This window comes from Patagioenas fasciata, chromosome 5 (assembly GCF_037038585.1).
Source record: "Patagioenas fasciata isolate bPatFas1 chromosome 5, bPatFas1.hap1, whole genome shotgun sequence".
Lineage (NCBI taxonomy): Eukaryota > Metazoa > Chordata > Aves > Columbiformes > Columbidae > Patagioenas > Patagioenas fasciata.
Genome location: NC_092524.1, coordinates 14,650,827 through 14,665,304, shown reverse-complemented (window position 1 = coordinate 14,665,304; position 14,478 = coordinate 14,650,827). Strand labels below are relative to the sequence as shown.

The following is a 14,478-nucleotide window of genomic DNA, read 5'->3' as shown; positions in this document are numbered from 1 at the left end:
CTTAATGCTGTAAAGAGTATTCATCCTGGCTGCAATGAAGTCACAGTAATATGTGGAGTAAAGCTTTTGTATGGATACCAAAGTAAAGAGGGAGGCTACTTCTGTTAGTTAAAAGGTGAAAAGGTCAGTGTATGACAAAACAGACAAGAAGGTACCTGCCTGTCTCCAGAATGTGTAAGAATTATAATTCAATTTCATGCAGAAGGAATGTTTCTTGTTTGCAGAGTTGAGGTGGTGTTCCCTGCTTGGGTCAGTTGTTCAGATACACTGCTGGTTCAGCTTCTTTTAGTGACAGGAAGTATCACCAAAGGCAAAGTATCTTTTGCTACCCTATTTCTTGTCTTGCTGAATTTCACACACTCTGTCTAATATGACATAATACACAAAATTCCTTCTGCCTTGTTTTTGACTGAATTTAGCTGTATTGAGTACCAAACTCTTGATTAATTTACTTGATTTAAACAGCTGATCAAGTGAGCCTGCACTCAAGCAGTTCACTAGTAAAGGTGATGAAAAGCATGAACCTAAGCCTACAATAAACATGCAAGAATGGAAACATGAAGATGGTTGGGCCAGATAGGAACAGTGAAGGCCCTATGGTGACTTAAGTCTTCATATATTAACTGAAATCGGGTCAGAATTCCCAGGTCTTTTAGTAGTTCATGAAACTGAACTTGTTCTCACATAAGCAGGGAAATGATGTGAGAGGATTAAAGCTTGGGTGGGGACTTTACTGCCTATGGCTGCTCTGGGCCAAAACCAGTGTGAACTGTTTGTATCTGCTGTACTTGAGTCAATTGGAGTACACTTGTGGCAAGGCTAATTAAATTTTGGCTCAGGGAACAGGAAAGGATTGTTTTGATTTAGTGGTCAGTTTTTCAGAGGAGCAAAACCAACATGAACATTAGTCTCTGCTCTCCCAGCTGTTACAAACATTCTGTTGTGTGAGTTAGAAGGCTTGGATGCACTTGCTGCTGCTAAAGGTTTTTCCTCTCTCCCTCCTTTGTGATTGGATGCAGCATTTCTGAAAGAAAGAATGAATATTTAAGCTTTCTTCTGATTTGCACAATTTGAAGTCTGATTCTGCAGGACTGCAGTCATAGAATCATCAAATAATTTTGCTTGGAAAAGACTTTTAAGATCATTGAGTCCAGCTGTTAACATAACACTGTCAAGTCCACCTCTAAACCATGCCCCTAAGAACCTCATCTACTTGTCTTTTAAACTCCTCCAGGGATGGTGACTCCACCACTTCCCTGGGCAGCCTGTTCCAATGCCTGACAACCATTTCAGTGAAGAATTTTTTCCTAATATCCAATCTAAACCTCCCCTGGCACAACTTGAGGCCATTTCCTCTTGTCCTGTCACTTGCTGCTTGAGAGAAGAGACCAACACCCTCCCTGCTACAACCTCCTTTGAGGTAGTTGTAGACAGCGGTAAGGTCTCCCCTCAGCCTTCTTTTCTCCAGGCTGAACAGCCCCAGTTCCCTCAGCTGCTTCTCATCAGACTTGTGCTCCAGCCCCTTTATCAGGTCAAGAGACCCGAGACAGATGCTTAGATACTGTTTGGTAAGATGTGCGATGACTGGAAAGTTCAGTTATTTGCCGTAACTATAACAAACCCAGCTGTGTTGAAAGGGCTTTTGAAAGAGAGGGTCTGAGGAGTTTTGTGGAAAATCTTGCCAGACTTGAGCGAAAGTCCTTCAAGATGAAAACTCAGTCTCTGGATGCAGACCACAAATCTTTCATTAACTCAGGAGCAGAAACACTTTTTCAAGTAAGGTTATGACTGTAGGACACTGATTGAATCAGTAGTGAAACTGATATAGAGTTATTTGTTTTAAAGCAAATGGAGTTTGGAAATGTAAATACCGTAGTTTAGTCTGTAGAAAGTTGTCTTATTTCAGAAGACTCAAATATGTTTCCTGATTTGATGGAGAGTTTTGAGTGGAGGCTGGAGAGGTGTGAGGGGTGGGTTTTTCATATATATGGGGGAGTTTTAGCCCATTTCCTTTTTGAAAATTTTTGTAACATAGTAAGAGGTTCTGTATTTTAAGTGATTCCAAACTACAGTGAACTATTTTGTTAATGCACTGGAAGCAAAAGAAAAACAGAATCAATATGAGATTAAAATCATTGAAGCCCATCACAATAAAGTCCAGCAGTTGTTAATCGATATTGTGAAATTACTTGTAGATGTCCACATTGAAGCAAGATCACTCAGAAATAAGCCAATTAAATTTAGGAGGAATTTTACTTCAAGTAAAACAAAGTTGTACTAGTAATTGGTATTTAGGTAAATGATTCTTTCAGGATGGGCCCAAACACACGTCTCTTCTTTCAGCTTATCACCTTCATGAGGAATTTAATAACGGAATACACCTTACAGTATAGAATATTCCTCACTAGGGGAGCAAATCTTAAATGTAGAACATATATTTATCATGATTTTTAAAATATTTTGGAAATTACTTGTCTAGTGTTTTTTGTATCTTTCTTTTCAATTATTTTTCCAGAATTCATAGAGAAGACCCCAGCACTGTTCTGCAGAAATTAGGGATAAAAGGAGTCATAGAAAATATTTTTAAGAAGTCTTGTGGTATGGAAATGTGCATTATTTATGTAGTTTCTCTGGAGTTCTTTCCTCTTTGACTTCAGTACTATTTCACTGTGTGTATTCTCTCATTCTGATACAGTATAGGGAACAAGCACAAAGAAGTGCACTTGTGGTTCAGTCCCTAGAACTCAAAAAAAGTGGTGAGATTATTTGTGAGTAGGTGATACTTATTTACAGCAAAAAGCTAATATCTGGTTTGGCAATTTTCTTTCTTTTGCAGCCACAAGAAATGTTTAAAAGGATGGTGGTTTACAATTCATCATTTAGATCTAACAAAAAACAAGTAAAAGAACATTTTCCGTGTTTTGTGTGGTACTTCTTGTTTTGACTGATCATAGATTTAAAACTTTGCTTTCTAATCCTGTTGCTCAGTTTCTAAAACTGAGGGTGCAAGGCAGCCCTAGTGCATGAGAATTACTAGTCTTTGTAAACTTTCGGTGTGTTCCTGTGGCTCCTGCTAGTCTAGGCAGGTGAAGAATGAGAGGATAATAAATCCTTCAGGTTGAACCATCTGTAACTGCTCATATGGTTAGTGCAATCTTCTTTTAGTCTCCAGTTGCAATTTCAATAATAATGTATTTTCTTAGTTTAACAAATGGAACTATTACACTAGCATAGTTATTGGTAGGAAATCTGAGGAACTGGTAGAGGAAAGCACTTATGTGGCCTTTCTGTATTATGTAGGATTTTTCTGTGGTATTACTACTTTTATTGCTTTCCTCTGTCATAGTGACGAAGTTTTCATCTCTTCCTCTTTGTTTGACTTGTGGTTCAATAGACAGTCACCTGAAGTGAACTTCATGCTTGACTTCCTTACTGTCATTAAATATGCCAGTTTCTGTGGAAAACGCCTTTACTAGTACAAGCTAAGTTAGATGCATTGCCATGGTACATGAAAATGTTGGTGCACAGTTTGGAGCTCACAGTGTGAGCTTTTGAATGGTAAGTCATAAAGATTAATAATTAAGATTTTCTTCTTTTGATCAGTTTCAGTCTAGTTCTAGAAGGGAAAACTTAATTTGACTGAGATAAATCAAACTTTGAGATCATTCTGTTGCCACTGAGTGTTAGAATGTTCTGTTCTCAGCAAATGTGTTTTCAGGAAAATTTTGTAATCTGGTCAGGGGTTTCTCTTTTCATTCTTCTTTTTTGTTTATTTCAGTCAAGTCTCAGTTACTATTGACAAATGATACTAAAAACTTTAGTGAGCAGTACCATTGGCTTATGTGTTTGTGGGTTTGTTTGTTTGGCTTTTTTTAAGTATTAAGTTTGCCATTCATCTAGAAGTCCAGATAGATAATTGTTTCAGTGCAATCAAACATTTTAATGTTCCATGTTCTACTTGTGTTCAGTCCAATGAATGTTAAGTCAAGGAAGGATCAGAATGGTCTTCAATCCTTTGCCTGAGATGTCCTGAGTAGGAGACGAGTAGGCTTAGCACAGTGGTTTCCACTTGGTGTTGTTTGGTTTATCAATCCTTGCTTGGGTATGGAGTGTGCTCCCTGCTCTCCAAATTTGTGAAGCCTATTTTGGGGAAGATTTATTACAGTTCAGTGGATGTCTCCATTGTATCAGAGCTGTATTTGTACATTATTGGATCCAGATCATATAGTTTCCTTGTTTGCAGGTTTTTTTTTGTTGTGGGATTTTTAGTGTTGCTTTTTGGTGTGTGCGTGTTGTGTTTTGTGTTTTTCTCTTCTTTTCTTTTTCTTTTTCTTTTTTTTTTTTCCTTTTTAAAAATTATTTTCCCAGGAGAACTTTCTTCAAGGGCAACATCTGTTTTTCATGAGGGTGACCTGGGACAAAGAGAGTTCAATGACTTCCTTTAGATTACATAATGAATTAGTGACTTGGCTGAGGTGGGAGTTCTTTCCTCTAGGTTACTTGCTCCAAGACCATAGATATCTACTTCACCCGTGATTCCACAGGTCAATACAAATCCAGCTATTCAAACTGTTGTTTAGGTAGCTATCATTGTAAAATGTTTCTCCTACAGTTTTAGTAAAACTATTCATAATATTAAAGCACTTTGTAAATGAATGAACGTTTGTTTGCTTTTCCCCCAAGATGAAATCCTACTCTTGCTGAAGCCTGTGATCAAATTCCCATTTATTTAGTTCCTCAAAGTTAGCAGTTAACAAATGCTAAATAAAGTGTCTCATGTTCCCATTCTACCTATTTCCCTATTAAACGAACAAACAAAAACATGACAGTAAGCAAAAGCTCTGCAGTTGTGACCTGAAGATTTAGCTCTCTGGAGCCTGGCAAGACAAGGTCATGTTTCAACCCTTGAAAATGTTTCTTCTCAGAAGAAGACAGAATGAAAACATGATTTGCCAAAGTTGGTCTTCTGATCTTAGGGAAAAGGTGGAGAGAGAGGCAGCCTGCAGAAGGCCAGGGCTTATGCTGGACGATTCAGTGTTCCTCTGTGTAATGACTGCTAGTCCGTGACAGAGTCACCAGCACCCCGTTGCCTGGTCTGTGTGCATGTGGCTGGACAAGTGGGTAGCTCTGTTGTACACTTGGGGGGCTGCTAATGCAGACCTGTGTTGTAGTGCTCACAGACTTTGTCAGAAGCAGTGGTCATAGGGGTGAGATCTGATCCCAGAGGATCATTCATAGTCATGCCAAAATTATACAGGCAACTGAGAGATGATAAATGTGGTAACAGGAGGAGGCATTAGTGTCATCTGCTGCAACTTTGTCATTTAACAATCAGCCGTTAAAGACCCCAGAGCAACCTTTAGCTGTACATCAGATTTACAAGTGGAAAAAGGCTTAGCTGAGTCTGAGAGTGGAACAGATGGATCCAGTAGAAAAGAGGGCAATAATGAATATCCCAAGCCTGATCATGCACTGAACTGCTGGCCTGCATCAGATACTGGCTTGGCTGCTGTGTCAGCAAAGGGTTGTGTAGTTCTGTGTTCCAGTAGCCCCAGGTTATTAAAGCTTGAAGCCGCAACAGTGATACAGCATTTGGGTTCCTCAGTAAAGGTTTCTGGTAAGCCCTGAAGTCCTTGCCTTAACAAGCAGGATAAGTGCAGAGATTTTATAAATCTCCAGTATTGCCCTTACAGTCTCACCCAGTAACTCGTAATCCTCCTCCAGAAGTTGCCACCCAAACAGCATTGATTCCCAGTTGCTGACTCAGAAACTCTCATCTTTGCAGAAAAGGGAACTTTCACCTTGTCCCTGCAGTGTTGGTCTGACAAGGGTAATGCAGTGGGTTTTGTAAGTTCTAAGAAGGTGTGGGTCCTTTCAAAACTTAGACCTTGCTCTACCTATCTGCAATATCATCTTCCCTATTTCAGACACTCCCTGCCAAAACTTTTAAGTCCTCCACAGAACTAAATGAAAACAAAATCAGTATTGTCCTGCAGTTGCTTGTGGTATGGAGCCAGCTCCCTGAAACTCCATGGAAAAGAAGAGAGAAACTAGAGGGCTGGAAGGGAGTCCCACAACCCAGACACTGTGCTCCTGGCAGGCGCATTGGAGCCTGTCACTTCTGCTTGTGTTAGATAAAGCCCAACATGATGATAGTCCCAAGAAAGCTTCCTCAGAAGAGTGTGGCAGAACACACCTGCCCATAATGCTTTCAAGATCTGGTGCTGTTCTGTCAGAGGAACCGCAGAGCTGACAGAGTGGTAAACCATTCCTCAGAATTGCTCCACAGTGTGACCAGCTCAAACTACTGTTCTGTCATGAGGTTTTGAAGTGTCTTCTGACTGTCAGGATGGACTGTTTGCTGCCTTTCTGTGCTTTTCTCCATTTACTGTTTTCTTTCATAGTTTACAGAATTATATGTTCTCTCACTAATAAATAAAATGGGGTTTGTGGGTTAAACGTGTGCATGAGCCTGATGTTTTTACAGTTAAGCGTTGTTTTATCCTCAGGGCTTCCAGAAATATTTGGAAGATTTTGATCCATATTCAATGGTAAGGAGATAATTCAAATACATCTCACTGTTTAATATGAAATACACTGGAAAAAACACATCCTTGATTTTTGAGGGCTGGGAGGGGGTAAGATTCTTGCTTGTTGGTTTGCTGGGGCTTGTGTATTTGTCTTTTCTGATAATGTTGAAAAGTAACTTTCTTACAGAAAAAGATTATCTGATCTTCCTCCATCACTATTTTGGAAAAGATCTCTTTTCTCCCATAAACTACATCGATCAGCCTAATTTTTTTGTACTTCCAAGTTGGAAATGACTAATCATTATGTCTTTTAATAGTTTACCCCAGAGCAGATTATGGGAAAAGATGTACGGCTATTACGAATTAAAAAGGTAAGTACTGTATTATTTGTTTGATACTTAAAGGGTTTGTGTAAGCATTTAATGTACAGTCCCATTTACTGGGAAGAAGGAAAGATTAAGGTCCTGTTGATAGCAAAAATTAACAGCTGTTTCTGAACTAAAATTCTTTTGTAATAGGAAGGATCACTAGACCTTGCAGTTGAGGGAGGAATTGATTCTCCAATTGGAAAGATAGTCGTGTCTGCCATCTATGAGGGTGGTGCTGCAGACAAACATGGTGAGTAACAATGGGGAATTTGAATGCTGCTGCAAAGTGGTTCCTTGCACTGGATGAGAGTTGTTGGCTGACTTCATAGCTATGCCGATTACTGAGGGGCACGCTTAGATTGTCCAAGGCAGCTGAGTCCTGTCTTGGCACTGAGGGCAGCTCAGAGAGAGGCTCATGTTTTGAAGGCTACTGCTTAAATTAATAATTATGTAAACTTTATAAATAGTGTTTAAGAAGAAATGCTCACTGCTGTTGTATTTTTATCATAACAGAATTTTCAATAATGTGACCTGAAAATGTGCAGCTATTCTCTTAATAAGGACCCCTTGTTTTTCAGTTTTATATATATATATATATATGTGTGTGTGTGTATTTTTTTTTAATTACCTGATTCTCTGGGGTATTCTATTAATTAAGGAATGCTGAGTGTGGTCTCCATTGTTTCATAATTTCCAAGCAATTATATTTGTAGTACTTCCATGTGCAAAGCTATTACTAGACCATGGCTACACTACACTGCTTAGTTTTGTTCTTAATGCTACTTTCAATAGTAACTTGTTTTGTAAAACACCTGGCTTTGCTCCCAAAACCCCACCAAAGGCCAGAGCCTTCTGTCTAACAGCTTAGCTCTCCGGGAGGCACAAGAACGTGCATACCAACACATCCAAAGGTTGCTCCTGGTGGCTGGTGTCTCTCATCCTTTCCTTGAGAACCCTGGTGATGACCAGGTAGACAGACACGACAATATCTCCTTACATTATTTTTGCTGACCTTGTCCCAACCTGCACCCTGTTCAAGTCACTCTTGCTGTGAAAACATCTCAGCCGCTTGATCTCTCAGGTACTCTGTTTCTCTTTGACTCTTGACTACTGTGAGCTCTCCCATAGCTAAAGCTGTCCCCTTACCATCTGCGTTTTCCCCTTTGAATCCAGTCCCACTTAGCTGGTTGTGCTTCAGTCCAGATTAGCAAGTCAAAATCAGTTCTAAAGACTAAACGTTACACATGCTCTTGCAAACCAATCATAGTCCTGCCAACCCTTGACAAATAGCACTTACACCTTCAAGTATTTAAGTAATGCTGCCATTTTCATAGTAGTAACAGCCTACAGTCAACCACAATTTGTGAGCTGTAATAGATGGATTACCCAGAGAGGCAAACTCCTACTATGGAAAATCTTACTGAACTAGTTTCTTACTGGTCATGATCAGTAAGAGATTAGTGTGTTTATTTCCATGCTGAAAAAGTCCTTTTGCATGTAGCAAACTTTCTTGTCTGTGTCAATTTTTAGTGGAAGCCTTCACATGTGAAAAGTGAAGACACTTTCCGTTATATTCAATACTGCATAAATATGGGACAGAAAAGACTCACATGTATGTATACGATATTGGTCTTTTCACCAGGAGGCATAGTGAAAGGGGACGAAATACTAGCTGTAAATGGCAAGATATTAATTGACAGCAAGTTGGCAGAAGCACAGACAACTTTAGCAAAAGCTTGGAATATGGGTGGGGTAAGTAACCTGGAATATTTGCTCGTTCTACCTACAACGCTTGTGAGATATACTTTTCTTTCATGACATTGTCACATCAACACAAATAAGGTTGCAAACATCACGAGTAACAGGTATGCTATGTGTCACCAAAGTGAGCTGAAATCTGCCAAAGATACTGGTATATGGCATCTCTGAAAACCACACTTGTAATTGACTGTGAAAGTTCACGGCATTTAGCCACATGTCAAGATTGGTATTTAAACACATTACATTCTGAGTGTTTATAACACATTTATCTGTAGAATCTCTCTTTGATATTGAAAATGATTTGCAAGCTGATTGGAATTTTATTATATCATCTTGTCTAGCTGATTGGAATTTTATATCTTATCTTTGATTTTTTTAATGTGCAAGTAATGCTGCAATTCAGCTACAGTGAGTGTTTTCTCAGCAAGAACTGTATTAATTGCTAAGATGACCAAATAGAGGATGATTATTGGAATAATTACTTTGAAGTTTGTTGGAAGATCAGTAGATTTTTCTTTAATTTCAGGATACAAATCAAACAGCTCAATCTTGAAATGATGTTCCTATAGAAGTCTTTAATAGACATCTTTCTGCTGCTCCCTGTGGTTTTCCAGCAACAGATTGCCTTCCTGATTCTCTGTCTGATACTCCATGATCTGCTAACCACATCTAAAAGCAGTATTTAGCAGCATATATTTGCCTGTGCCTTTCTTTTTTCAGGATTGGATTGACTTGGTCATTGCAGCATCACCTCCAAAAGAATACGATGATGAAATGTAAGTGCATAAGCTTGCTTTCTCAGGGGATTAAAAAGCCAGTAACAATAGTTTATATAATTTGTTTGTTTGTTTGTTTGTTTGTTTTAATCAGGCGTTTTTCAAGTATTTCCTTACTGTGGGCTGCATAACCTTCTGCATCACGTGGTTGCTAGTTTGGTAGTTAGAAGTAGCTATAGGTATCATGCATTACAGCAGTGGTTCCCAGACTTTTCGAAATTGTGATTCTCAGAATTGGTTGTGCATGACTACACATTCATACTTTTGGATTAAACTTTGAGGATTTGAGCGGGTTATTTTTTTTTTAATTATTATTATTTTATTTTTTTAGAAATTTCTTACTTCAATCTGGATCACTTATTGTAGCCCCAGAGATCATAATCTGGGGAAGCAAATGTCCATAAACATTCTTCATCACACCCAGCTATTTAATTCTGTTTTGTGGTGTTGTTTTTTGTTTGTTTTTAATTATATTGCAGTTACTATCATTGTCTAAAGCAACCTAAGTGTAAAATTTTCAAAAGAGCTGAGTGATTTGGGTGTCTTGGCAATTTGTGACATTTAGAGAGTCCTTTTTTAAAGATAATCAGCATAGGTGTGAAACAGAAGAATCCATGGCTTAAAGTGTGATAGAGGTATCAAGTTGATACAACTTGCTTTGTTTTGTGTGAACAGTTTCAAAAGTAAAACTGATATTTTCTAGCTTGACTGAAGGAAAAGATTTGAAGATATCCTTACTTTCATGTGAAACGGCAGAGGAAAGTTTGTAATCACTGTTAACCCGGACACTTGTTCTATGTAGAATAGCAGAGTGTTAGTTGCGGTAAATCAATATAGCTTTATTGGCTAACAACAACTGAAAATTGCTGTAAAATTGTGTTTAAACTAACAAGCAAGGAATAACTGTCACTGTTATTTTTGTTTTCATATCCTATGTATTTAGCCCTACTATTTCCTCATCAGCAGTCAGTCCCAACACACACAGAAAGGTTTTTGAAGGCAGTGCACCCGTGTACAGACAAGGGTATCTCCTGCAGCTGTAGCCACTGCAGTGTTCCCTCATGGTGAATAGCCAGACCTGGGTTAACATGACTGTCCATTGTGAGGCTGCGTTATTTTGTCAGCATGTGCCTGTGCGTTGCATGCCATGCTTGCTTTTGTTCCTGGCATGCTGAAGTGTTCTTTGGGCTTTTGCCATGCCTCTCCTGTTAAAATACTAGTATTTAGTTTCTACTTCATAATGTCCCCCAGAGGTCCTCTGTAGATTTGGGTTATCATCTGCCAGACTACAAAATAAAGAGGCACTGCCTAAAGAAGTAGGATTAATCCAGTTTTTTTCCTTATCTGTGGACCACTGCTGTGGCTTTATGAATTCATAAATATGTAAGCAACTCCAAATTATTTCCCTGTAAGGCTTGTCCAAAGAACAAGTTTCCATTTGTATTATAAGACGGTGTGCCTGAAAACAAGTATGACTTTCAGTTTCACTGAAGTTTGCCTGTGTTCATTTGTCACTATACAATGGGTTCATCCTGAAATTATCCTGGTGTCACAAACTTAGTTTACTGTGTATGGTTTATCTATACTCTAATTACTCTAAGTACACTCGTAGATCTATAGAACTGAGGTAAAATTTCTAGTTGCATGTGGGTATTTGTGGTTTTCTCAGTTATTACTTACAATACAAGTTACAATGAGTCAGCTGAGATCTAGTTATATAAAACTGTGCTTACGAGAGAGACTAAATATTGCACTACAGGTAACAGCATCTGTTTCACGATGTCTTTTTCTTTTTTTGCCACAGGACATTTTTTTAAAAAAGGCTACGCTGGAGAAATGAAGCCTTTCCCCTGCTGAAACCTGCTGCTCTGTAAATTAATAGGAAATAAATAACCACATGAAATGCGTCTTTATTTTAAAGAAATGTGAACAATCAGACCAGTAAAATGAACTAGAGACTTCAGATTCTTCAGGTAATTTGGGTAACATCAAATCATTCTGTAGACATACAGCAAGAAGTTTTTTGCAAGATCGTTGAGAAGAACTACCAGTGAGCAGTTTGGTCTGTGAGAACTTGGTCTATTTTTCGCTGCTTTGGGGCGCCTAATTTTGAAAATTATCTTCCCGTTTTCCTGGAAATAGACACCGAAGTGACAAACGAAGATAGAACACAGATGTCTGTTCCCACATGCAGCACTTGTGATTACACGTTCACAGGCCAGTTTGGGTGCAAAAAGATTTATATTTTTACTCCATACATAGTGATTTTCCATGGAGAAATGGGAATCTATATAGTTAACTTCTGTTCTCACTCATATTCTTGTAGCTTGCTTAATGCCCATTTCTGTTGCTCAGTTATGAGTTGTTGTGAGTATAAAAACCCTGACAATGGAAGAACCTGTAATACCGAGAGTGCTAGCATTGTAAGGAATTATTTTAGTGATGCTTATATGGTGTAAAGAATCTTCTCTACCAGCAAAGTAAATAGCTAGCAAGTAGTCCAGATAGAAACATAATCTGTAGTCACAGTTATACTACCAAATATTTGTCTTGGTGGCAAATATTGCTCCCTCGTATAGTCATGGGTGGAAAATTTGGGTGTGATTCACAGCCTACAGTTATGTATTTTGTTCTCAGTGAGGCTCTATACATGACTAAACTCTGCAGGAAAGTCACCAAGTGTAACATTTCGCTCTTGGTGACTCTGTGTCTTCTGTTTAAATAAATTCGTCAAGACCATCAAATCTATACTAACCTGACTTTAAGTATGGTTACAGTTGTAGACTTAGTAATTTATTTCTATTATGAAGATATCTCTTTAGAAATGTCATTGTCTCCCTTCCTTCTTTTCTTGTGTTTGCCAGTTTGTATTATGTTTTTCATAATGTGTTTAGATTTTTCTTACCTGGACTAATGAAAGCCAGTTTTTATAGTTCTTTGGCATATGAAATTCCCACCGAAGTCTTGCCTTTTCAAGGTTTGGAAACCCTCCCTTCTGTAACACAGAAAAATAACAATTACGTTCCTGAGAACTCTGTACTTATATAGAGATGATTAATTACACGGATTTCTTCATTTGAAGTATTGTTCCAGTATGCCAATTGATGTGTCTGTTAGGATACACATGAGAATGTTTAAAATCTTAACTCTTACAACTAATCCAGAAATAAAATTGCATTTGCCAAATGGAAGAAGTCATTTCCTCCTTGTCTCTGGGTTTGTACATCATAGTAGTAGTACTTAATCTGCTAAAGAACACAGATTTCCAAGTTGATCTTTAATAACAGACCCATTTGCAACAGAATGCCACCCTTTGGAATTCAAAGGAAAATTCGCTTTGCACAGCAGGGAGTTGTTACTTGGCTGAGCTGCAGTAATCTTTTACTGAGATATTATGGGCAAATCTGGTCGTTTGATAATTGGCAAGCCACAGAGTGCAGCTGCTCCAGTTTATTTTGTTTGTGAGGTCTTTGGATGCATCTACCCAGAGCTGTAGTCTTCTTAACTGACAGACTAATCCAAATGCATCAAGATGAGCACCAGAGGGAAAATCACCACAGAATGTATGTACTCCTGCTGCTCTGGTTCCTTGGTGCCTACATACTGCAACCATCTGGACTGTATGACAATGCAGAGAGATGAGTGGTGCTATCAAATGTTCTCTTAAGGGATGCTCTGATGCCATGTACCAGCAGATAGAGAGCCACAGCAATACACCAGTAGTGAACTTCAGCCTGCAATTAGTGCTCAGTTGCGCTGATTACTGTCTCAGTGCACTAAGAAACAATGCAGAAAACTCGAAGGTTAGATATTTGAAATATTTTTATTGATATTATTTTTTCAGAGACAAAAGAAGCACAGAAGACTGAGCTGGGAAATCTGTGGGAGTACCAACAGTTGAGTTGCAGGCTTGCTTCTCAGTCACAAAACTTGCCTTCTTCCCCCCATCTACCATGTTAACTCGATTTGTTTGGATACAGCTTAAAATGCATGAGAGGCAGTTGAGGAAATAGTTACTGCTCATTACTTCATGTATGTAAGAAAGTGTTACTTTTGTGTGTTTAACCTGTGTTAGGATGGCAAAGTAAGCAATGTAAGGAGGTGGTGGTAGAAAAAAAGAGGCTGACACTTCTGAAATATTACCATTTTCTTGAGCTATTAGTCAGGTAGCTTTTTACTTTATTTCTGGCTTTCAGTGCCTTGGGGCTGGATCCCATCTTTCATTTACCAACTAGTTCAACAAGTTGGAGAAAGCTCCAAGAAAATAAGAGTTTTCAAGCAACTACCCTTTCAGTTTCTTTGGGGTATGTGTGAGCAGAGTGTGCCAGATGTAAACCAATTAAACAGGTACCCATATGAGTTGCTACTGCATTGTTTTCTGGTGGCTGTAATAGTCACTATGTGTGCCCATGCCTCACCTCTGTCCAATCAAGCCAGCTGTGAAAAGATAACAGTGGGGTAAATAGGACTTTCTCTCTCTCTCTTTTTTTTTTTTTTCAGCCAATGCATAGTTTCCTTTGGGAGTATGGAAACTCTGACCTGACACACAAAGCAGGAACAAGTCCAAGTACTTCACTGACTGTATCATGAATGCTTCAAACTGGTTTTAACATAAGATGGGTTTTTGTTTTTCATTCTCTGTAATCTCAGAGGGAATATGTCTACTTTCTCAGAGCTGTTTGTTTGGTTAAGACCACCACTATCTTTCTCTATGGGATAATAACCCAGAGGAAGAGTTTCTCAGAACTGTTAGCAATCATTCTTATTCTCTCAGGAATTTCTTGGCCGTGTTAGTTGCAGCGTTGTCTTCTGCATACGCTCGCAGTTGCTGAACTGGAGCATGAATTACATTAGAGACTTGCGACTTTCATATCTGCTCTGTGAGCCTGTGCGTGCCTGTGTGCAGGCAAAAAAATGTGAAGCCTTATGGATCAGAACCATGGCATGCATTGCAGGGTAGGAAATACCCTTGTGTATTACTCATATGAATATTAGTATTTAGAAGTCTTTGATCTATTTATTACTGCCATTCTACCACTTTAA

The 14,478-nt window shown here is 38.7% G+C and overlaps 1 protein-coding gene across 4 annotated transcripts in view; it reads left to right on the top strand.

Moving 5' to 3' along the window:
* The window catches only part of USH1C (USH1 protein network component harmonin), a 49,954-nt gene extending 37,325 nt beyond the window's left edge, over nucleotides 1-12,629 (top strand). For 2 of the 4 annotated variants that reach the window (XM_065839636.2, XM_065839635.2), the window contains exons 16-21: nucleotides 6,510-6,551; nucleotides 6,848-6,901; nucleotides 7,049-7,148; nucleotides 8,541-8,650; nucleotides 9,380-9,435; nucleotides 11,240-12,629. In XM_065839636.2, coding sequence (XP_065695708.1) covers nucleotides 6,510-6,551; nucleotides 6,848-6,901; nucleotides 7,049-7,148; nucleotides 8,541-8,650; nucleotides 9,380-9,435; nucleotides 11,240-11,252 — 375 coding nt within the window. In that variant the 3' untranslated portion in view covers nucleotides 11,253-12,629. Of the gene's footprint in view, nucleotides 1-6,509; nucleotides 6,552-6,847; nucleotides 6,902-7,048; nucleotides 7,149-8,540; nucleotides 8,651-9,379; nucleotides 9,436-10,378; nucleotides 10,494-11,239 lie in introns of those variants that run through there. The other 2 variants (XM_071808955.1, XM_071808956.1) reach the window with 1 other exon arrangement.
* The last annotated feature ends 1,849 nt before the right edge of the window (nucleotides 12,630-14,478 follow it).